General features: G+C 41.6%; 1 protein-coding gene across 4 annotated transcripts in view; it reads left to right on the top strand.

The window, feature by feature from the left end:
* Positions 1-22249, top strand: part of TCTN2 (tectonic family member 2) — a 29210-nt gene that overhangs the window by 219 nt on the left and 6742 nt on the right. For 2 of the 4 annotated variants that reach the window (XM_010841281.1, XM_010841277.1), the window contains exons 2-13: positions 161-268; positions 713-801; positions 2076-2271; positions 4234-4334; positions 8965-9155; positions 10196-10322; positions 11356-11497; positions 11719-11784; positions 13348-13482; positions 13738-13815; positions 17898-17978; positions 18867-18978. In XM_010841281.1, the coding sequence (XP_010839583.1) occupies positions 161-268; positions 713-801; positions 2076-2271; positions 4234-4334; positions 8965-9155; positions 10196-10322; positions 11356-11497; positions 11719-11784; positions 13348-13482; positions 13738-13815; positions 17898-17978; positions 18867-18978 (1426 nt within the window). The remainder of the gene's footprint in view (positions 1-160; positions 269-712; positions 802-2075; positions 2272-4233; positions 4335-8964; positions 9156-10195; positions 10323-11355; positions 11498-11718; positions 11785-13347; positions 13483-13737; positions 13816-17897; positions 17979-18866; positions 18979-22249) is intronic. The other 2 variants (XM_010841279.1, XM_010841280.1) reach the window with 2 other exon arrangements.

The raw sequence follows: 22249 nt of genomic DNA, 5'->3' as shown, positions 1-22249 counted from the left end.
AGGGGCCTGCAGGACGGGGATGAGGGAGAGGACGAGTCTTGAGGCCAAATCTGGGACTGCCGCCAGAGCTGCGGAAGACACCGCCAAAGAAAGCCACCACCCAGTGTAGGCAGGGGTTCTGCAACTATTAACTCCTCTCTGTCCCTTTCTTCCCGCCTAGTTTTCATTCCTTCTGTCATCCGCATGTCCGGCCCTGTGGTCAGCGCGTCCCTGGTCGGAGGCACCGAGGATGTGACCGTGTCCCTGACACAGCTGCGGGACGAGATGGGTAAAGAGTCTGACCTTTCCTTTGGGGAGGGAAGAGGTTGGGCCAGCTTCAGGCCGCCCAAGAAGCCTGGCCAGGTGGCATCCTCTGAGTCCCTTGGCGCTGTCCCCTGCAAAGTCGGGATGGGGGCTGCTGCTGTGGACCAGAGAACTAACAGACAGGGTGAGTAAAAGAAAGCTTGAAATTACAAGTTAGCATTCACTGAGCTATCCCATGTACTTAAATACATCACCTCATTTTCCTAATAAGAACAGTAATGTCTTTTAATTCTGTTTAACAAATGAAGACACTGAAGTTCAGAGAGGTTGTCACTGGTCGAAAGTCACACAGCTTGTAAAGAGTCCAATCCTAGGCTTGGAAAGGTGTTCCATCCTAGGAAACCTGACTCAAGAGTGCAGTACCTTGGTAGCTGGGCAATACTCTCTTGTGTTCCAATCTCTTCTGTAGGTTTATTGCCAGTTCCCACCTGTGGCGAGCTGAACAATGAGACAGGAGACTGGAGTTTGACTGTCACCCCCACTGTGGTAAGGCCAGAGGTGGGAACCTTCTCAGTAGCATCTGCGGAGTCCTGCATCTGGTGCTCCTGCAGTGTTGTTTTCTCTCTCTCTCTCTCTTTTTGACTGTGCCCAGCAGCTTATCGGGTCTTAGTTCCCTGATCAGGGATTGATTGAACTTGGACCAAGGCAGTGAAAGCGCCGAGTCCTAACCACTGAACCGCCAGGGAACTTCCCCTGCGATGTTCTTTTAATCAGACAAGATAGAACTTAGTGCTTGGAACCACCATGAAACTGTGGGCTATCTGATCCTGTAGGTACTCATCCAGCCCAGAGGTTCTTGGATGAGTTTCAAGAAGCTTGTGAGGGAATTCCCTGGTGGTCCCATGGTTAGAACAACATGCTGTCACTGCCAAGGGCCCAGGTTCATTCCCAGGTTGGGGAACTAAGATCTCACAAGCTGCATGGCACAGCCAAAAAAAAAAAAAAGCTGTGAACTCTCTAAAATTGTGTATAAAGTTTTGTATGTGTGCATTTTTTTCTGATGAGAGGCTTGCCAGCTTCTGTCAGATTATCAAATGAATCTGTGACTCAAAAGAGCTTCATGAATTGCTGGTCTCACCCAACTCTGGGCTTATGTGTAAGGACACTCAAGCCTGGAGAGATGAAATGTTTTCCACTTAATAGATATTTCATTGAGTGTCTAGTATCTGCAAAACATCAACTCCGAACATAAAAGACGAAACACACTTTGCTTGCACCCCAGGAACCAGAGCCTGTTTCCGTGGACTTTTATTTATGTGTATTTAATCTGCCAGTAGGATAATAAAAGTGCCAGACAAATACCTTTATCAGACCTGTGTTTAGCTTTCTCTAAACAGAAAAAGGGCTTTCCAGGTGGCTCAGTGGTAAAGAATCCACCTGCCAATGCAGGAGACCTGGGCTCAGTCCCGGGGTCGGGAAGATCCCCTAGAGAAGGAAATGGCAACCCACTCCAGTATTCTTGCCTGGAGAATCCCATGGACAGAGAATCCTGCCAGGCTACAGTCCATGGAGTCACAAGTTGGACACGACTTGGTGACCAAACAACAAGCAGGCACAAGTTGCTTGCTTGTATGTTCAGCTGAGGATTAGGAATCAGGGCTTGTGTACTGCAGTAGGTTTACAGGGTAAAATTGAGCAGAATGATGTCATCCTTGGGTCCAGTTTGCCTTTTGTAAGATGAATGGAGGCAGATTGAGCTTACTTAATCTTATGTGTTCTTATAGATGCCGTTTTGAGTCACCATATAAAGTACAGTGATATTTTCCTTTCAGAATTCGTTGGAAGTGACTGTGAGGTTGAAGAGGGATCTGCAGTCATGTTCCTCTAATGGGACAGATCCCTTCCTGGAGGCCCCGTGTATTGTCCAGGCTCTTCTTGTTTCAGCCTTTCATAATACATCCTGTTCAGCACATCTGCTCATTCATGTGGAAATTTATGCCAACTCCTCTCTGGGCCAAAATGCATCAGGCAAGTGAAATCTCTGACTATCAAAATGTTTACTGCAGACGTTTGAATGTAAGTGTGTGCCATGCAGTTTGTGTGCTTTGCTTGTGAGTCTGTCTTGCTTTCCTAAACTTATTTTTCTTTTGTTTAATTTTCTTATTTTAAAAGTTTCCAGGGAATTCCCTGGTGGTCCAATGATTTAGGGCTCCTCACTTTGAACTCAAGGGGCATGGGTTCGATCCCTGGTTGGGGAATTAAGATCCCATCAGCCACACAGCATGGCCAAAAAAGAAACCTGAGAGGAGGGCTTAATAGTAGCTATACCACTCAGAGCAGCAACTTTTTTTTCTTTTAAAAAATATGCTTAAATATAGTTAGGTATATTTCAGAATGTCCTTGTACAAATAGCCAAACTTAGGAAAATTAGAGTCTGTATATATTGGTAATTATGAGATGTCCACTCTGACCCCATGAAGGTATGAAAAATTTTGCACCCAGTCAGACAGAGATCAGAACAAGAAAAAGGATGGAAGGACAGCCAGGAGGTAAGCGGTATGCTTGGTAACAAGGAAGCTAGCCAACAATGTGGGAGGCATATAGATAGATTCACAAATATCTATCTATATATCACATAGTAAAACCCTATTCTAAAGTGCCTTGCTTATGTCTCATGGATTTGATTATACTGAGGATCAAACCCTTACCCTTGTGACATGGTCTCTTATTTGGACTTTCTTGTTCTTGATACCACTGACATACTAGGGTTCTACTATATTATAGAGTAGAATATATAATAGTTGTTCTCTAGAAGCTTCAGTTATCCTCTCATTGAAGTTGACTGATACATAGAGTTTACACAAATAGTCACGTACATAGCTTTCCAACTATTAGTCTCTGGATTCTGAATTAGGAGGCTAAAATGTAATATAACATATTCCTTTTCCAATCAGTGTGAAAATTACTAATTTCCCCCACACTTGAACCAGAATCAGGATGTGAAAATTTGCATTCACAGTGTGATGGGACTTGAGGTTGAGTGTGTAGCTCAGTTAAATGAGATCTTGTGGTCAGATGGCTTCCAGATAAACTGCAGTGTCACCGTGGCTTCAGATTTTTTTTTTTTAGTTGTGGTATAGTTCCTTTACAAGGTTGTACAACAAAGTGCATTAGCTATGTGTAGAGATACAACCCCCTTCTCTTGGGTCTCCCTTCCCACTCATCTAGTCGCCACAGAGCGCCGAGCTGAGCTCCCTGTGCTTTGTAGCAGGTTCCCACTAGCTATCAGTTTTACACGTGGCAGTGCGCATACCCACTCCCAGTCTCCCGGTTCCCCCACCTTCCATGTCCACACATGTGTTCCCTTCGTCTTCGTCTCTGTTTCTGCCCTGAAAATAGGTTCATCTGTATCATTTTTCAAGATTCTACATACATGCGTTCATATACAATATTTGTTTCTCTCTTTATGACTTACTTCACTCTGTATGACAGACTCTTGGTCTACCCGCGTTACTGCAAATGACCCCATTTTGTTCTTTTTATGTCTTGAGTAATATTTCATTGTCTATACGTACCACATCATCTGTCAATGGACATTTAGGTCATGGCTTCAGGTTTATCCGTTGAAAGAGGTAATGAATTTGGAGGAGTAAATGCTTACAATCAGTCTGTGTTATGAAAGGAGTTGTGCAGTGTATTGAAAAATCAGTGCATTGCATTTGGCTTAACTTGCAAATCTTAGTGACTTGATCATCTTCAAGATCAACTGTGACTTCTTCAGTTTGTATAACTAGGACATTCTCTTCTATTTGGGTTTTTGTTGGAGGAGTAGATACAGGCCTCAGTAGATATAGCCCATCTCAGGGATACCTTCATGTGGAATACTGGTAACGGTGATTTGTAATACAACTCAGCTTTCTCTGAGTGAAAATGTGGCCATGTCTCATCAGTGTTTCACAGCTGAACTTCTCTGTTGTTTGTACTTTTCAGAAAATGTGACTGTCGTTCCTAACCAGGTGTATCAGCCCCTTGGTCCTTGCCCTTGCAATTTGACAGCGGGGGCCTGTGACATTCGCTGCTGCTGTGACCAGGTATGGTCTTTCTGATTATTGGGTGCAAAAACTGTGGTACCTGATAGCATGCGGAGGGCACCAGCAGTTCCCCATCAACAGCTTTGTAGTGCGTGGTCTTTCAAAAGCTGAGATTGTATGTCCTGTTTTCCAGTTGAGTATTTTCTTATCTAGCCTTTTCAGCCTAGTTTGTGGACAAAGGACTTTCCAGGTGACGGTAGTGGTAGAGAATCCACCTGCCAGTGCAGGAGATACAAGGACACTGGTTCAGTCCCTGGATCGGGAAGATCCCCTGGCATAGGAAATGGCAACCCACTCCAGTATTCTTGCCTGGAAAGTTCCATGGACAGAGGAGCTTGGTAGGCTACAGTTCATGGAGCTGCAGAGTTGGACATGACCGAGTGACTAAGCAGCAATTATGGCCAAAAAAAATGTCTGTTTGGATAAAGTCCTGATTGTGATGATACCGAGAGGATGATTTTAATGTCTTACTTGGAAGCCTTTAAGAAAATATAAAAAGGAGAGAAAAATAAGTGATTTTTTAAGTGTTTTTTTTTTTTTTTAGTAAATTCAACTATCGCAGTAATCTAATTTGAGGATGTTTCCAACAGCCCCGAAAAGAAGCCATGTGTCCATTTGCAGTCACTCTCACTCATGCCCATCATCCCCAGACTGTTTTATGTTTGTTTGTTTTCACTAGAAATTAAGTATATTTATTTATCTGGGTGTAGTTGATTTGCAAATTATGTAAATTTCAGGTGTATAACATAGTTACACTTTTTAAACGTTATACTCCGTTTATAGTTATTATTATAAAATATTGGCTGTATTCCTTGTGCTGTACAATAATACACCCTTGTAGCTTATTTATTTTATACGTAGTAGTTGGTACCTCTTCATCCCCTACACCTGTGTTGCCCCCTGCCCCATCCCCCTCCCCACTGGTGACCACTGGTTTGTTCTCTGTATCTGTGAGTCTGCTTCTTTTCTGTTATTTTCACTAGTTTGTTTTCCCAGGTCACTATTAATCTACTCTCTGTGTCTGTGGATTTGCCTCTTTTGGACATTGCATGTAAATGGAATCCGTTAGTCTGTAGGATTTGTGTCTGGCTTCTTTTTTTTTTTTTAATATTTATTCCCCTGTGCCAGGTCTTGGTTGCCTCATGTGGGGTCTAGTTCCCTGACCAGGGATTGGCCCGGGGCCCTCTGCACTGGGAGCCTGGCGTCTTAGCCACTGGACCACCAAGGAAGCCCTGTGTCTGGCGTCTTTTGCCTAGCATCATGCTTTCAAGGGTCACCTGCGCTGTGGCATGGGTTAGTGTTCCATTCCTTTTTATGGCCGAATCATCTTCTGTTGTGTGGATATATCACAGAGCGCTTAACCATTTATCAAGTGTGGACATTTAGATTGTGTTCACTTTTTGGCTACTATGAAGAATGCTTCTATGATACAAGAATATAAACCTGTATACAAGTTTTTGTTTGGATGTGTGTTTCCATTTCTTTTGGTTATGTTACCTAGGAGTGGAATTGCTTTGCCACATGGGAACTGCATGTTTAACCTTTTGGGGAACTGTTTCTCTTCTTTTTGGCTGAGCCACATAGCTTGTAGGATCTTAGTTCCCTGATTGGGGATTGAACCTGTGTCCTTGGCAATGGAAATGAGTCCTAACCCCTGGACTGCCAGGGAATTCCCTTGAGGAACTGTTTTTTCAAAGTAGCTACATCATTTCACATTCCCATCAGCACTGTATAAGGGTTGTAATTTTCCATGATGTCACCAACAATGGCTATAATAATCTTGATTACAGCCTTCCTTGAGGGTGTGAAGTGGCATTTCATTGTGATTTTGATCCATATTTCTCTAGTGGCAAATGATGTTGAACATCTTTTCAAAGGCTTATTGAATGTTTATATGTCTTCTTTGAAGAAATGTCTGTTGAGACCCTTTGGCCAGTTTTTAATTAGGTTGTCTTTTTGTTGTTTAATTTTGTTGTTAAATTAAATTGTCTTTTTGTTTTTAAAGTTCACTATGCACTCTGGATTCTAGTCACTTATCAGATATATGATATGCCAAAAACTTCTCCTACTTGTCTAGGAAGTCCGTTTTCCTGTTGGTGTTCTTTGAAGCCCAAAAGTTTTAATTCGATAAAGTCCAGTTTATCAATTTTTTTCTTCCAGTTTTTAATTCAGTTCAGTTGCTCACTTGTGTCTGACTCTTTGCGACCCCATGGACTGCAGCATGCCAGGCTTCCCTGTCCATCGCCAACTTCTGGAGTTTATTCAAACTCATGTCCATTGAGTCGGTGATTCCATCCAACCATCTCATCCTCTGTTGTTCCCTTCTCCTGCCTTCAGTCTTTCCCAGCATCAGGGTCTTTTCAAATAAGTCAGTTCTTCGCATCAGGTGGCCAAAGAATTAGAGTTTCAGCTTCATCATCAGTCCTTCCAATGACTATTCAGGACTGATTTCCTTTAGGATGGACTTGTTGGATCTCCTTGCAGTCCAAGGGACTCTCAAATGTTCTCCAACACCACAGTTCAAAAGCATCAATTCTTCGGTGCTCAGCTTTCTTAATAGGTCCAACTCTCACATCCATACATGACTATTGGAAAAACCATAGCTTTGACTAGATGGACCTTTGTTGGCAGTTTTATTGTGATATAATTGACACAGTCACTGTACGAGTTTAAGGTTTGAAGTATGGTTATTTGACTTCCATACATTATGAAGCGGTATCGCAATAAGTTTGGTGAACATTCATCATCTCGTATAGACACAAAATTAAAGAAATAGATGGAGGAGGAAGTGGCAACCGACTCCAGTATTCTTGCCGGGAAAATCCTATGGACAGAGGAGCCTGGCAGCCTACAGTCCATGGGGTCGCAAAGAGTCAGGCATGACTGAGTGACTGTACACATTCACATGCATTCTAGAATCCAGTACAGACCCATTTAGATATGTGTATATATGCCTATGGTGTAGGTGAGGAACTTTCATTCGTGTTACAGTTTACAGAATGCATGGTTTAAAATAGATTTCTAGAACTTAAAAATATTTTTAAATCAATTTGGAGAGGATTTAGTGTTCTGAAAACAAAACATATTTTTTTCTCTCTTAACCTTGAACTACTTGAACTCTATGGTTTTCCAGTTCATTTACCATTTTGAGGAATGTGGCCTATACACACTGCTATATCTAAAAAGGATAACCAACAAAGACCTACTGCACAGCACAGGGAACTCTGCTCAATGTGATGTGACAGCCTGGATGGGAGGGGGATTTGGGGGAGAACAGATACATATTTATGTATGGCTGAGCCCCTTGGCTGTCCACCTAAAACTATCACAGCATTGTTAATCGGCTATACTCCAATATAAAATAAAAAGTTTTTTTAAAAAAGGACAAAAAGAAATAGAAAACTTTACTTGTGATGAGAACCCTTAGACTTTGCTGTCTTAGCAGCTTGCGTATATAGTGTACAGCAGTGTTAATTATATTGCTCTTGTAGATTACACCCTTAGTGTGTACTTATAAGAGGAAATTTGTACCTTTTGACCCTTTCATCTAATTCTCCCTCCCTTTATTCCAGTTTTTGGTCATTGTTGTTGCTTATGGTTTTGGTGTCATTTCTAAGAATCCATTGTCTACTCCCAGATCAAATACATATTTTTAATTTTAATTTTTTAAATTAATTTTAATTGGAGTATAGTTGTTTTACAATGTTGTGTTAGTTTCTACTGTACAACAAAGTGAATTGGCTCTATGTAGATACATATATCCCCTCCTTCTTGGATTTCCTTCCCATTTAGGTCATCACAGAGTACTGAGTAGAGTTCCCTGTGCTGTACCTGGGTTCTCATTAGTTTTCCATTTTACCCATAGTCTCAATAGTGTGTATGTCAGTGCCGATCTCCCAGTTCATCCCGCCTCTCCTTTTCCCCATTGGTGTACCTGTGTTCTCTACCTCTGTGTCTCTAGTTCTTCTTTGCAAATAGGTTCATCTGGGTCTTTTTTCTAGATTCTACATATGTGTGTTAATATATGATATTTATTTTTCTCTTTCTAACTGACTTCACTCTGCATAACAGGCTCTAGGTCCATCCGAATAAAGTGACTTCTTGATGATACCAATCGGGTCGTGATATAACAAGAATGATTCAAGGATTCTTCTGGAATTGTCCTTAGATTTCTCTGGACTAGGAATTTGAATGCTGTTGCTGTTGAGTGGCTGAGTTGTGTCCGACTCTTTGCGACCTCATGGACTGTAGCCCGCCAGGCTCCTCTGTCCATGGGATTTCCCAGGCAAGAATACTGGCGTGAGTGGTGATGCCAGTTGAAAATTCTCCACCTGTGGTCTATTTCATATTACCTTTTCTTTTTCGCATCTTATTTGTAGGCATGTCTTAGGTCCCCAGTTAAGATGTAAATTCTGTGAAGGTCCAAAGTTCCTGACTTGGAGCCTCGTAGGGAGATGACTTGCAGTGAGCGCAAACGCTCTCAGCCTGGAGGCCAGCTGTTTATTTCCTGTCTTCTCTACCACGCCCTGCTGGTCTCCAGCAGCAAGTGCATCACACTGGCCAGGAGATCCTGACAGCGGGCAGAGGGGGGATTTAATCTTCTCTGAGCTCCTCTACATCTTCTTTCCAGGAATGCTCATCAGATTTAACAGCACTGTTCAGGGAGTCCTGTTTCCCTGGTGTTTTTGGAGGAGATGTTAATCCTCCCTTTGATCAGCTCTGCTCCATACAGATGTCACGTGGAGTCCCCGACTGGTTTCCATTCCTGTGTGTGCAGCTTGCCAACTCACCCTTTCTCGGGTACTTCTACCATGGTTCCATGTAAGTGTCTGAAGGGCTGTCCGGGAGAGGGGTGCACACCCAGATGGCCCTGGAATGTGGCCATGTCCTGGGGACCTCTCCAAAGGCTCCATTCAATCCCTCCATTCTAGATTCAGTTCTAGGTTTCACATAGTAAGTTTATTTTGTGTTAAGTATTTGAAAGAGCTGGTTGTTGTTCAGTCGCTAAGTCATGTCCAACTCTTTGCGACCCCATGAACTGTAACATGCCAGGCTTCCTTGTCCTTTACTATCTCCCAGAGTTTGCTCAAACTCATGTCCATTGAGTTGATGATGCCATCCAGCCATCTCATCATCTGTCGCTCCTTTCTCCTTCTGCCCTCAATCTTTCCCAGCATCAGGGTCTTTTCCAGTGAGTCGGCTCTTTACCTCAGGTGGCCAAAGTACTGGAGCTTTAGCTTCAGCAGTAGTCCTTCCAATGGATATATAGGGCTGGTTTCCTTTAGGATTGACTGGATTGATCTCCTTGCAGTCCAAGGGACTCTCAAGAGTCTTTTCTAGAACCACAGTTCTAAAGCATCAGTTCGTCTGTGCTTAGCCTTCTTTATGGACCAGCTCTCACATCCGTACATGACTACTGAAAAAAACCATAGCTTTGACTATAGGGACCTTTGTTGGCAAAGTCATGTCTCTAGGTTTGTCACATCTTTCCTTCCAAGGAACAAGCATCTTTTAATTTCATGGCTACAGTCACTATCCACAGTGATTTTGGAGCCCTCATTGAAAAGAAATTGATACCACAAATGGTTAATAGCAATTCTCTGGGTTGGAAAGAGTGATGGGCTCGTGGGGGGCTTTAACTTTTTGTCCTTTACATTTCTGTCTTGTTGACATTTTAAAGCAACTTTATTATTAGCACTGAAGTAAAACTCATGGAACATAAATTAACCGTTAACTACTTTAAAATGCACAGGTCAGTGGCATTTAGTACAAATATTATTTTGATAATTAAAAAAGCAGAGAAAAAATGTAAAACAATTGCTTTTATCATGTTAATGGTGGTTTCTCTCATCGATTTGCAGTTCCTCTGGACTTCAAGTTTCCTTTGACATGTATTTGCATACTGATCTAAAAGACTTTTCAGACTTTGGTTACAAACAAGGAGACCCCGTTATGACAGTAGATAAGGCATATTTTACTATTCCACAGGTAATCCTTTCAGTTTTAATATGCCAGAAGCTTTTTCTCACTTTCCCCTTCCTCTTACTAATTTAAGTCATGTTATTCTAAAAAAAAAAAATCTCTTCCTGAATTACGTATTTTTCTCCTATGGACTTTTCAGGCACTTAGCCATTTAAGGTCTCTGCATTGTGTTTTTTTCTGTTGATAGTCACTCTTAAATCAATCTGTCTTTGCTAAATCTCAGAGTGAACTTACTAAATAAAACCAAAAGACCGTCTAGAAGTTTCCATGGAAGTAACTATTGTTTCTCACTTGTATTAGTTTAACAGGCAATTTCTAGTAAGCCATAAATACTTTTAAAATTTTATTTATTTTTTATTGAAGTATATTTGACTTATGGTGTTGTGTTAATTAAATATTTAACAGAATTTTGAAAAATATTTTAAGACTTGAGTTTTATGTGAAATCTTACCTTTATTAAGTTCAAAATTATGAGGAAAAAGTATTTATGGGAAGATGACATGGGAGGCTAAACTGTTTCTCTTTACTATCCATATGAATCCGTTCTTATGGCTTTAACAAAAATGCATTTGTAATGAGGGAGAGAAAATGAAGTTGAGGGACCCTCCCTGGCAGTCCAGTGGTTAAAACTCTGTGCTTCCACTGCAGGGGACACGGGTTCCCTCCCTGGCCGGGGGAACTAAGATCCTGTATGCTGCCTGGAATGGCCAAAAAGTGAAAAAACAAAAGACAACAACAGAAAAGAAACTGAAGCTGAATGTAATCATGTTTCTGCAAAGTAAATGATGCAAAGCAGGGAATTTTCTTTAGAAACTGTACTTACTGTGACCCTGCAGCCAGTGGCTTCCGGAGTTTGATTAGCAAGTCAAGTAGATACTCTGCTCAAGTCAGTTAACTAGTGAATGCCGTAGCCTTTGTTGGAGCTAACCCAGCAGTAGAAGCAGGCTGCAGAAAGGATGCTTTTCCAAGATACTGATCTCTTTTTTCTATGATCAGAAAGGAGGTCATAAATATGTCGGCATTCCCCCCTTGCCCTCAGGTGTCCCTGGCTGGGCAGTGCCTCTACAACGCTCCTGTGGCTTTCCTGCAAAATTTTGATGTTCAGTGTGTTACTAGCCTGGAGGAGTACCTAGAACGAGATGGAATTACCAGTGCAAAGATAAAGAATGGTGCTATGGGAGGTAAGTTATGTCCATTTGAGCATGGACCTTAGATGCCAGTTAGATGCCAAGAATAGCAGGTTGTTTGATGGCGTTTGGGGAGTGGAGGGGAGCTGAGTAGTTGGCGCACAGGGCAGGCATAGGCACTGTATTTGTTTGGCAAACTTCCATTTTCGTAGGTAAATGTGAACATGTGAGGTTCATGTACTCCTGTGGAAGTTCATTTATGTGTGTTTTTTCAGGCATAGTTACACCGAAAGTAATCTACGAGGAAGCAACTGACTTAGACAGATTCATCACCAATACAGGTATTTTAATGTTATACTTTTATACCATTTCTATGGGAATGTATATAATTTCTCACAAGGAATATATACAGTAAGTCCCTATATACAAACCTTCAAGTTTCGAACTTTGCAAGATGCAAACACGTGTTCCGCCACCATCAGGCCTGAGTGAAATTTCATCTTGTCCTTTGTCTCCTATTGCTGACGATACTATAGCTCTACCATCTCCCAGCTCCTCTCCCTCCTCGCCTCTACACTCGATGCCAGCCCCTGTATGCCAGTTCTGGTACTGTACTTTTCAAGGTCCTGTACTGAAGGATTAGAAATGTTTTCTTCATTGTTTGTGTTTGTTTTTAATGTATTATTTGTGTGAAAACTATTATTAACCTATCACAGTACAGTACTATAGAGCCAATTGCATCAGTTGGGTACCTAGGCTAACCGTGTTGGACTTATGAACATGCTCTTGGAATGGAACTCGTTCGTATGCAAGAGACTTACCGTAGTCCCAGAGTAGAACATATTTTCATTAAGAATTTTAGGAGATTTGTAGTTGTTAGAGAAATATCCCACTAGTATTTTGCTTTTTCCTTGTTCTATCTTGACTTACTGTGGAGTAACATCTGTGACCTTGAACCCAATCCTTCTCAGTCCTGGATTATGTGGGTTCCAGGGTCCCTCCTTGTTCTCTGGGTATGTGGGCTTTTTCTTAAGTGTTTTTCAGAGAGTTAAAGGTTCTTTAGGACCCAGCATTTTCACTTCTTGCTTGCTTTTCTTTTTCCAGTCATTAAACTCTGTGATTGTAATGCAGCCAACTGAAGTACATAGAATTTGGCCAATATTACCAGGACTTTTGTTTTTCCATGAAGGATGCTACGTGTGTTTCTTTTCAATTTGTTATAATTCTTGGAACTTACTCTTTCCTTCCATCAGCTATTAGTACAATATAGTAGTGAACTAGACACCAGGCCCCTGCTCTTAAAGAGCTGACATTCTGTAATCTTTGCTTTAACAGATGTAATCTTTACCAGATGTAATCTTTCTGTAATCTTGCATTTCACAGATACTCTTCCAAGCCCGTGCTCTGCACTAGGCTGTGAGCTGGGTACCAGGGAGGCTGAAATAGAGGAAAGGGACAGGGACTTTCCTGGTGGTCCAGTGGTTAAGACTCCATGCTCCCAATGCAGGGGGCCCAGATTTGATCCTTGGTCAGGGGGCTATGTCCCACATGGTGCAACTAAGAGTTCCCATGCCACACCTCAGACCCAAAGCAGCCAAATACATGAATAAATAAAAAGTAAATATTTTTTAAAAAGGGAAGGGATGGAGCTCACTCAGTTTATTGGGATGGTGTGGAAAGAGGAGGTAGCTAATGCTGACTTGGGTGGAGATCTGAGGATGGCTTCTTGAGGAGGTGATGACCCTGCTGTGTAAAGGAATTGGGTCTGCAGGGCAGGGATGGGGGTGGGGGATGGCCACCCAGGCAGAGGGAACTGCCAATAATAGGCTTGAACCCTTAAAGGAAGGTCTTTAATATTTTTATTTTTAGGTCTTTAATTTATGAAAGTACTCTCTTATTTCCAGAAACACTTTTAAGTACTGGACCAGCCCCCAGGAACGTGAACGTGGAAGAACATTATATTTTCAGGTGGAATAATAATACAATCAGCGAAATAAACGTCAGAATTATCAGGGCAGAAATTAATGCCCAGCAGAAAGGTAACTTTGTGAAGGGCAGCGAGAATGCTTTTAATTTAAAGCGTTTTTTTCTTTCTTCACGGTTCTCATAATTATACCAGATAAACTAATTCAGACCTGTTTTTCTTATTTGTGTTTATGATTTAATCAGAAAACAGTGGAGTTTTGTTTTTTTTTTTTTGCCTGTTGAAATGCAATTATAAGGTAAAGAAAACAACACTATGGTGGATAATTTCTTAGTAAATTGGTGACATTATGTTTTTATTTTATTTCTAGGAATCATGACACAGAGATTTACAGTGAAATTTTTAAGCTATAACAGTGGTAATGAACAGGAATGGTCTGGAAACCCAGGTGAGAGTGCATATCAATCACTGATCTTACAAACACATTTTAGTTCAACACTCCTGTGGTATAATGATGATTGTAAATAATTGTTTCCAATTTTAGTTTGTGACTCTGACCTTTCTTTTTTTCTCTTGTGACACTGTATTCTTTTCCTGCTAACAGCTTACTTTTTTTTCATAAAGTGTTATATATAGTCTGAGTTGTAAAGCTAAAACAGTCTTTCTCTTTAGCTACTGGTCTTTTTTTAAATGAAATAATGTATTTGATTGATGTATAGTTGATTTACACTGTTGTGTTAGTTTCAGATATATAGCACAGTGACCCAGTTATACACACGTGGATATACTCCCCCTCGTATTCCTTCCCTCTATGGTCTATCACGAGACACTGAATACAGATCCCTGTGATACACAGTAGGTCCCCACTGTTTATCTGTTTTATGTATACAATCATTTGTATCTCTTAATCTCAAACTCCTAATTCCTCCCTCCCTCCCTCTTTTTTTTTTTTGGTGGGGGAGGTGGGAGGCTGTGCTCCACAGCCTCTGAGATCCTCACTCCCTGACCAGGGATTGAACCTGGGCTTCAGCAGTGACAGTGTGGAGTGCTAAACTTGATCACCAGGGAACTCCATTACTGTTCTTCAGCATGCAGTAATTAATCACGAAGGAACAACATTTTTAAACTTTTAGAGAATTCCCTTACTATTCTTCAGCACGCAGTAATTAATCACGAAGGAACAACATTTTTAAACTTTTAGTAACTTTTTGCTTTGCATGATCTTCAATATTTATGTATACTGATTTAATTATACACAATTCTGTATATATATATATTTTTTTCTTTTAAATAGGCTTTTAATGTTAGGGTTTATTGTTGGCTTCTAAGAGCAGACTCTGGTTAAGTCAAGGTACAGTACAGAAGTTATGTAAAATCAGTATGGAAGTTCAGTGTTGCTTTTCCTACTCAGTGATTTTGAAGAAATGAAGTAGTTCTAGTGTGATTTTTTTTTCTTTATTTTCTAAACTGCATGCCTATGGCCGCCTAAGGCATTCCTCTGTGTATTTATTGGCTACTACAGTATTTCGAGAAGTGTTTGGGACATTTCTTTAAATTATGTACAACCCAAAATGTTGATGTTTTGTATGGATCACAAGTGCAGCATTCCTTAATTATTTCTGTTATAAGTGACAATTGTTATTTAAAGAATGGCATATGTACTGCATGAAAACATTATGACCTTTTTCTCTTAGTTTATATAAACTCCAAGTTAACTGAGGGGGAAAAAAAAGAGACCAGGCTCCTGAAATTTAAGAATTTTTATGTCACGAAAAAAAAGAGACCAGGCTCCTGAAATTTAAGAATTTTTATGTCACTGACTTAATTTGACAAGATTTCTGAGAAAACCTGTCAGAATATATGAGAAATGTTGATGCTCTCGTCAACAAAGAATACATCAAGAGCCAGAACCAATCAGGCAGAGACGCAGCTTGTATATAGAGAGACAGTGTCTCTCTAGTACTTTCTGAGGCTGGATGGGGTTTTTTGAGGACTATCTGACATGGGCCCTGTTCTCAGGGACTCTCTTCTTTGGAGCTGACGGTGCTAAGTCACAGGAAACAACAGTGAACGACCCAAGATAATTAACAAACGAGGTCGGTTACTAGGGTCAGTTGCTCCAGGATTCAGAGGAGCAGAATGTTGACCATTTGCCCAGACTGCATCACTAAGGAACAGTGTTGAATGTCCAGCACGTGCTAGGTTTTGTTTTGTTTTTTAAAAAATATTTATTTATTTATCTGGGTGTATTGGGTTGATATGTGGGATCTAGTTTCCCTGAGGCGTGTGGGATCCCGACCAGGGTTCAAACCCAAGGCCCCTGCGTTGGAAGGTGGATTCTTAACCACTGGACCACCAGGAAAGTCTGCATGCCAGGTTTTGCTCCTAGGCTGGAGGAAAAGTCAGAACCCTGCCCTGTGTTTCCACTGTGGGCTGCGTGGAGGAGACTATGTCTTGAGAAGCAGATAATTGGAAAGGGTGCTGGGGATAGGAATAACCTGGGGGAAGCCAAGGAGGCAGACATGAGCATGAAGTGTACTCTGGCAGGATTAGACCCATGGCCTGAGGGGAGGCCGCTTATTGGGAAGGGTGGGGCGTAATGCTGGAAACGCAAACACCATGCAGGAACCTCGATGGTATCCCAGTTTATATAAACAAAGTGAAAGTGAAAGTCACTCAGTCGTGTCTGACTCTTTGCGACCTCATGGACTATATAGTCCATGGAATTCTCCATGGCCAGAATACTGGATTGGGTAGACTTTCCCTTCTCCAGGGGATCTTCCCAACTGAGGGATTGAGCCCAGGTCTTCCACATTGCAGACAGATACCTTACCAGCTGAGTCACAAGGGAAGACCAAGAATACTAGAGTGGGTAGCCTATCCCTTCTCTAGCGGATTTTCCCAACCCAGGAATCAAACCAGGGTCTCCTGCATTGCAGGCAGATTCTTTACCAACTGAGAACAATGCTACTGTAATATGCATTTTTGGAAGGGACATAGGAAATATGCATATGAACTGGATATGATATGATATGATTATAAGGGGTTATTATTAATCTTCTTAGAAATATTGACATCATGATGATGTAGGGAAATATCCTTAGTTTTGAGAGATGTCTGATGGAGCTTTCATGATGTGAGTTGTATGATGCCTACAACTTATTTTCAAATAGCCTTGCCCCTCTCACCCCAAATATATATGCTTTTATAATAGATAAGACAAGTATCTATTATATTTCATATTAATATAAATTAATATAGTTTGTGCTGTTTTATTGAAATTTGTGTTTTGGTGTTATAAAGCTTCTAAAAATGGGAAATATTTTATCTATCCCTAAGGAAAGATCTTTGGGGTGCACATTAGACATGTTAAGATCAGAAGAGCAGTGGGCCCTGAATGGCTCATGATCTAGCAGTCAGAGGCACTTTACAAAGGAGAGGAACACTCTGGTAATGAACAGGCCCAGGGGTTCCCTTGGACTTGAGGCGTCCATTCTAATTTTCCCTCCGGGAGCCCTGGAGAAGGAGATGGCAACCCACTCCAGTATTCTTGCCTGGAGAATTTCCTGACATAGGAGCCTGGCAGGCTACAGTCCATGGGATTGAAAAGAGTCAGACATGACTGAATGACTAACACTTACTTAAGAAGAATACAGCTAAATATTAACAGTGGTTGACTTTAGGTGGTGGCTGTATTGAGTGAGGTTCATGGTGTTACTTTTAACTTTTCTGTGCTTGTGAACTTTTTCACATTAAAAAGGTGGAAATCATAAGCTGGATTACTAGGAAATGGATGGGAATAGGAGCTAAATCAGACCTTGGGGTTGAATTAGTTTACTGGAAAAAGGCTACATGGGAAAGTTACTCTGGTTTTAAGTTTCCTTTATGAGCCCCTGTGATAAGCCGTACTAATCTCTCAGTGAGTGTTCATGAACTGGCCTGCCCAGCAGCTTATTGTTCTCCAAGGTGAGAGTTCTAAGACTGATTCCTTCCTAGTTTTCATTTCTCAGATTTCACTTTAAAAGTGTCTTCAAAAAACCACACTAACATCTGTGTTTTGGAATCTGAAAAAGAACATGTCTATAAGTGAGTCACTTTGCTGTACACCTGAAACTAACACAGCACTGTAATCAACTATACCTCAATAAAAGGGCTTCCCTTGTGGCTCAGCTGGTAAAGCACCTGCCTACAATGCGGGAGACCCAGGTTCGAGAAGGCAATGGCAACCCACTCCAGTATTCTTGCCTGGAAAATCCCGTGGACGGAGGAGCCCGGTAGGCTGCAGTCCATGGGGTTGCAAAGAGTAGGACACAACTGAACGACTTTGCTTCATACCTCAATAAAAAACGAAACAAATGAAAGGAGTTATGTTGATGTCCTTCTCTTGAGGGTATTCTGAAAAAGAACTTTGAGCGCATGTTTCCTTTCATTGTGGATTCCTTCTTTCTGTTATTTGACGAGCTAGCGCCTGTTGCATTGAAATAAACTACGAGGGAAAGATGCTCATTCTCCTGTGTTGTGTTTGTCTAGGTTACCAACTTGGCAAGCCTGTTCGAGCTCTAAGCACCAACGGGACAAATAATGTCACAACTTTACACCTTTGGTATCCTGGTAATCTGATTTGATGATATGACTAGCTGTCTGGTGAACTAGTGGAGAAGGCGATGGCACCCCACTCCAGTACTCTTGCCTGGAAAATCCCATGGACAGAGGAGCCTGGTGGGCTGCAGTCCATGGGGTCGCTAAGAGCCGGACACGACTGAGCGACTTCACTTTCACTTTTCACTTTCATGCATTGGAGAAGGAAATGGCAACCCACTCCAGTGTTCTTGCCTGGAGAATCCCAGGGACGGCGGAGCCTGGTGGGCTGCCGTCTATGGGGTCGCACAGAGTCGGACACGACTGAAGCAACTTAGCAGCAGCAGCAGCTGGTGAACTATAATTGGAAATATTGCCATATTTTGAATCTGATCGAGTAACCAATTACTTTAAAGTCTGGTGTGTTTATTTAGCCTAGGGGTGGTTGTTTTCCATGCTTCTGCAGCTTCCTTTTCTTTTTTCTTTCTGTAAAAAATGTTAACTGTTTTCGCTTGAAGTGCTGATTTTCAATAAGAGATTTAAATATGAAAGTGGCTGGAGACTCCATCGTCATTGTTGTCATTGATTAACCCAAGATGGTGCTAATCAGAGACAGGAAAATAGTTTCATTCCAAACTATGGAAAATCTTTGCATCAGTGGTAATTACCCACATGTGCCAGAAGGCATTAAATTTCAGGTTCAGAATAAACCCCTGATCCCTGTCCAGGTATTTTGATACAGAAAGAAACCTTTGTTCAGCTTTCAGAGGATTAGAGTAACAATGACCTCATTTCTAGAGAACTGGAAACTATTTCTGCTTGTTGTTCTCTGTTTTTTTTTTTAAGAAAAACTTTGAGGTAAATCTTCTACTTACTTTTGTTTTGCAAAAATAGCAAGAGAATAATCTTTTTATTTTATAGCCGGAAGGAGTTTGTGTTCGACAGCAACTCTCAAACCCATTTTATTTGGAGAAAACGTACTATCTGGGTGCCTTTTAGAAGTTGGAATTAATGAAAACTGTACTAAGCTTAGGTGAGTGTCTCACTGATGGATTTATCTACGTTTTGAGTGGTTTGCTTAAATTTAATTCACCCCCCTCCCCGCCCCCCGCACCATGAGTATTAAAGACAGCATGAAAAACTTCAGTCTGAATGAAACTTATGTGAAAGTGATAGTAAATAGTACAAACGTCATGGACTTCCCTGGTGCTCGAGTGGTTAGTAGTCCATCTGCCAATACAGGGGAAACGGGTTTGATCCCTGGTCCAGGAAGATCCCATATGCTTCGAAGCAGCTAAACCCTCAGGCCACAGCTAGTGAGCCTGTGCTCTGCAACAAGAGAAAGTCCGCATGCAGCAACAAAGACCCAGCGCGGCCAAATAATAATAAATAAATTAAAAAAACAGTACAAACTTCCAGTACAATTTAGAGTTGATTCAAACATCAGCATAAGTGCAAATAGACATTCTCGGAAGTTTCATCGGTATTTATGCAAATTTCTCTGGGAAGTTTGTTCACGTCATTGGAAACCCCACATTCCTAGAAAATCAGAGAAAGGGTTGGAGCTAAGTGTCATCGGTGATTAACATTTAAAGAATTTTTAAGCTTTGTTACATGATGTATAAAGAATTTCCCATTTAATTATCTGGGTGGGATTTGGAAATGTATGGATATTCATATGCATTCTTTTTTTTTTATTGATGCAAAATTCACACAACATAATCATTTTAACAGTTGACTGGCATTTAGTGCATTCATAATGTTGTACAACTACCACCTCTGTTTAGTACCAGCACATTTTGGTCTCTGCAACATGAAACCTATACTTTTTATTTTTTAATTAAAAAAATATATATTTATTTGGCTGCAGCAGGTCTTAGTTGCAGCATATGGGATGTAGTTCCCTGACCAAGGATCGAACTGAGGCCCCCTGTGCTGAGAGCTCAGAGCCTTAGCTGCTGAATCACCAAGAACATCCCTGAAACCTGTACCTTTGAGAAGTCACTCTCTATTCCTCCCTCCTCTCAGCTCTGGCAACAGCCAATTCACTCTCTGTCTCTATGGATTTACCTATTCTGAATATTTCATATAAATGGTCTCCAATACTTTGTGAATTTTTATATCTAACTTTTCTCACTTAGCATTCTGTTTTTGAGATATCCATGTTTGTAGCCTGTGTCAGTGCTTCATTCTTTTTCACGAATGAATCATATTCCCTTGTATGGAGAGATATATATATGTATATATGTGACATTTATTTATTCATTCCTTAGTTGATGGATATTTGAGGCATTTCCACATTTGTGGAATAGTGCGTTGTGAATTGTGTTTTGAACAGCCTTGGGTCACTTTTTGTCTGAGCGCCTGTTCTCAGCTCTTCTGGGTGTGTGCGCAGGAATGGGATGGCTGGATCATCGTGTTCGGTTCTTAAGGAGCTGCCATGTTGTTTTCCACAGAGGCTGTACCATTTTGCATTCCCACCAACAGCATAAAAGGGGTCCAGTTTCTCCACATCCTTGCCAACACTTGTTTGTTTTTTTGGCCATGCCATTCAGCAGAAGGGCTCTTAGTTCCCTGACCAAGGATTGAACCCTCACTCCCTGCAGTGGAAGCTTATAGACTTAACCACTGGACTGCCAGGGAATTCCCCCTGGCCACCACTTGTTATTTTCCAGTTTTCTGAATAATAGCCAACCTAGTAGATGTGAAATATCAATATCTGCAGATATGCAAATGACACCACCCTTATGGCAGAAAGTGAAGAGGAACTAAAAAGCCTCTTGATGAAAGTGAAAGAGGAGAGTGAAAAAGTTGGCTTAAAGTTCAACATTCAGAAAACTCAGATCATGGTATCTGGTCCATCACTTCATGGGAAATAGATGGGGAAACAGTGGAAACAGTGTCAGACTTTATTTTTTTGGGAAGATGCTTACTCCTTGGAAGGAAAGTTATGACCAACCTAGATAGCATATTAAAAAGCAGAGATATTACTTTGCCAACAAAGGTCTGTCTAGTCAAGGCTATGGTTTTTCCAGTGGTCATGTATGGATGTGAGAGTTGGACTGTGAAGAAAGCTGAGCGCTGAAGAATTGATGCTTTTGAACTGTGGTGTTGGAGAAGACTCTTGAAAGTCCCCTGGACTGCAAGGAGATCCAACCAGTCCATCCTAAAGGAGACCAGCCCTGGGTGTTCATTGGAAGGATTGATGCTGAGGCTGAAACTCCAATACTTTGGCCACCTGATGCGAAGAGTTGACTCATTGGAAAAGACCCTGATGCTGGGAGGGATTGGGGGCAGGAGGAGAGGGGGACGACAGAGGATGAGATGGCTGGATGGCATTACTGACTCTATGCACATGAGTTTGGGTGAACTCTGGGAGTTGGTGATGGACAGGGAGGCCTGGCATGCTGCAATTCATGGGGTTGCAAAGAGTCGGACACGACTGAGCAACTGAACTGAACTGAGTAGATGTGAAGTGGTATCTTCTTGTGGTTTTGATTGCATGTATTGGAGAAGGAAATAAATACACTGGCAACCCACTCCAGTATTCTTGCCTGGAGAACTCCATGGACAGAGGAGCCTGGCGGATTATAGTCTATGGGGTCGCAAAATTTGAGCAACACGACTGAGCAACTAACACTTTCACTTTCGTTCTTATACCCATCTCATCTGAAATATATCCCAAGTGGTGTACTTCTCTGGAGAGCAGAAAAAAGGTGGAGGTAACATTGAGAAGGGAATAAAAAGTGTGGGAATAGGTTACCCACAGTGGCTCCTGATGGAAGGGTGCAAGGCCTGAGTCAACAGTCAGAGTCTCTCCCTTGTGGTTCATAAGATTTGTACCTCCAGTGAGGTCACTGGAACAAGAGAGATGCTAAGTTCTAGTTCTTAATCTTAAACCAAATTTTTAAAAATTTGTTTCTGGCCGCACTGGGTCTTTGTTGCTGTGTTTGGGCTTTCTCTAGCTGTGGCAAGCAGGGGGGATTCTTCATTGCAGAGCATGGGCACTAGGCACACAGGCTTCAGTGCAGGATGTGGGCTCAGTGGTTGTGGTGCACGGGCTTAGTTGCTCCTCAGCGTATAGTATCTTCCCAGAGCAGGGGTTGAACCCTGTCCCCTGCATTAGCGGGTAGATTCTTATCCACTGGACCACCAGAGAAGTCCTTTTCACCTCATTTCATAGCTCAAACTTCTAGCTAATTATTTAGGTTCCTTTTACTATGGGGTCACTCTGGCCCATGAACTTATCCTGGTGACTTGACATGTAATCTACCCACCTGCCAAGTTCTTTGACACTCAAAGGA

Source organism: Bison bison, unplaced genomic scaffold, assembly GCF_000754665.1.
Source record: "Bison bison bison isolate TAMUID 2011002044 unplaced genomic scaffold, Bison_UMD1.0 scf7180017864160, whole genome shotgun sequence".
Classification (NCBI taxonomy): Eukaryota; Metazoa; Chordata; class Mammalia; order Artiodactyla; family Bovidae; genus Bison; species Bison bison.
The sequence above is the reverse complement of the archived record's forward strand: the minus strand, read 5'-3'. Positions and strand labels throughout refer to the sequence as shown.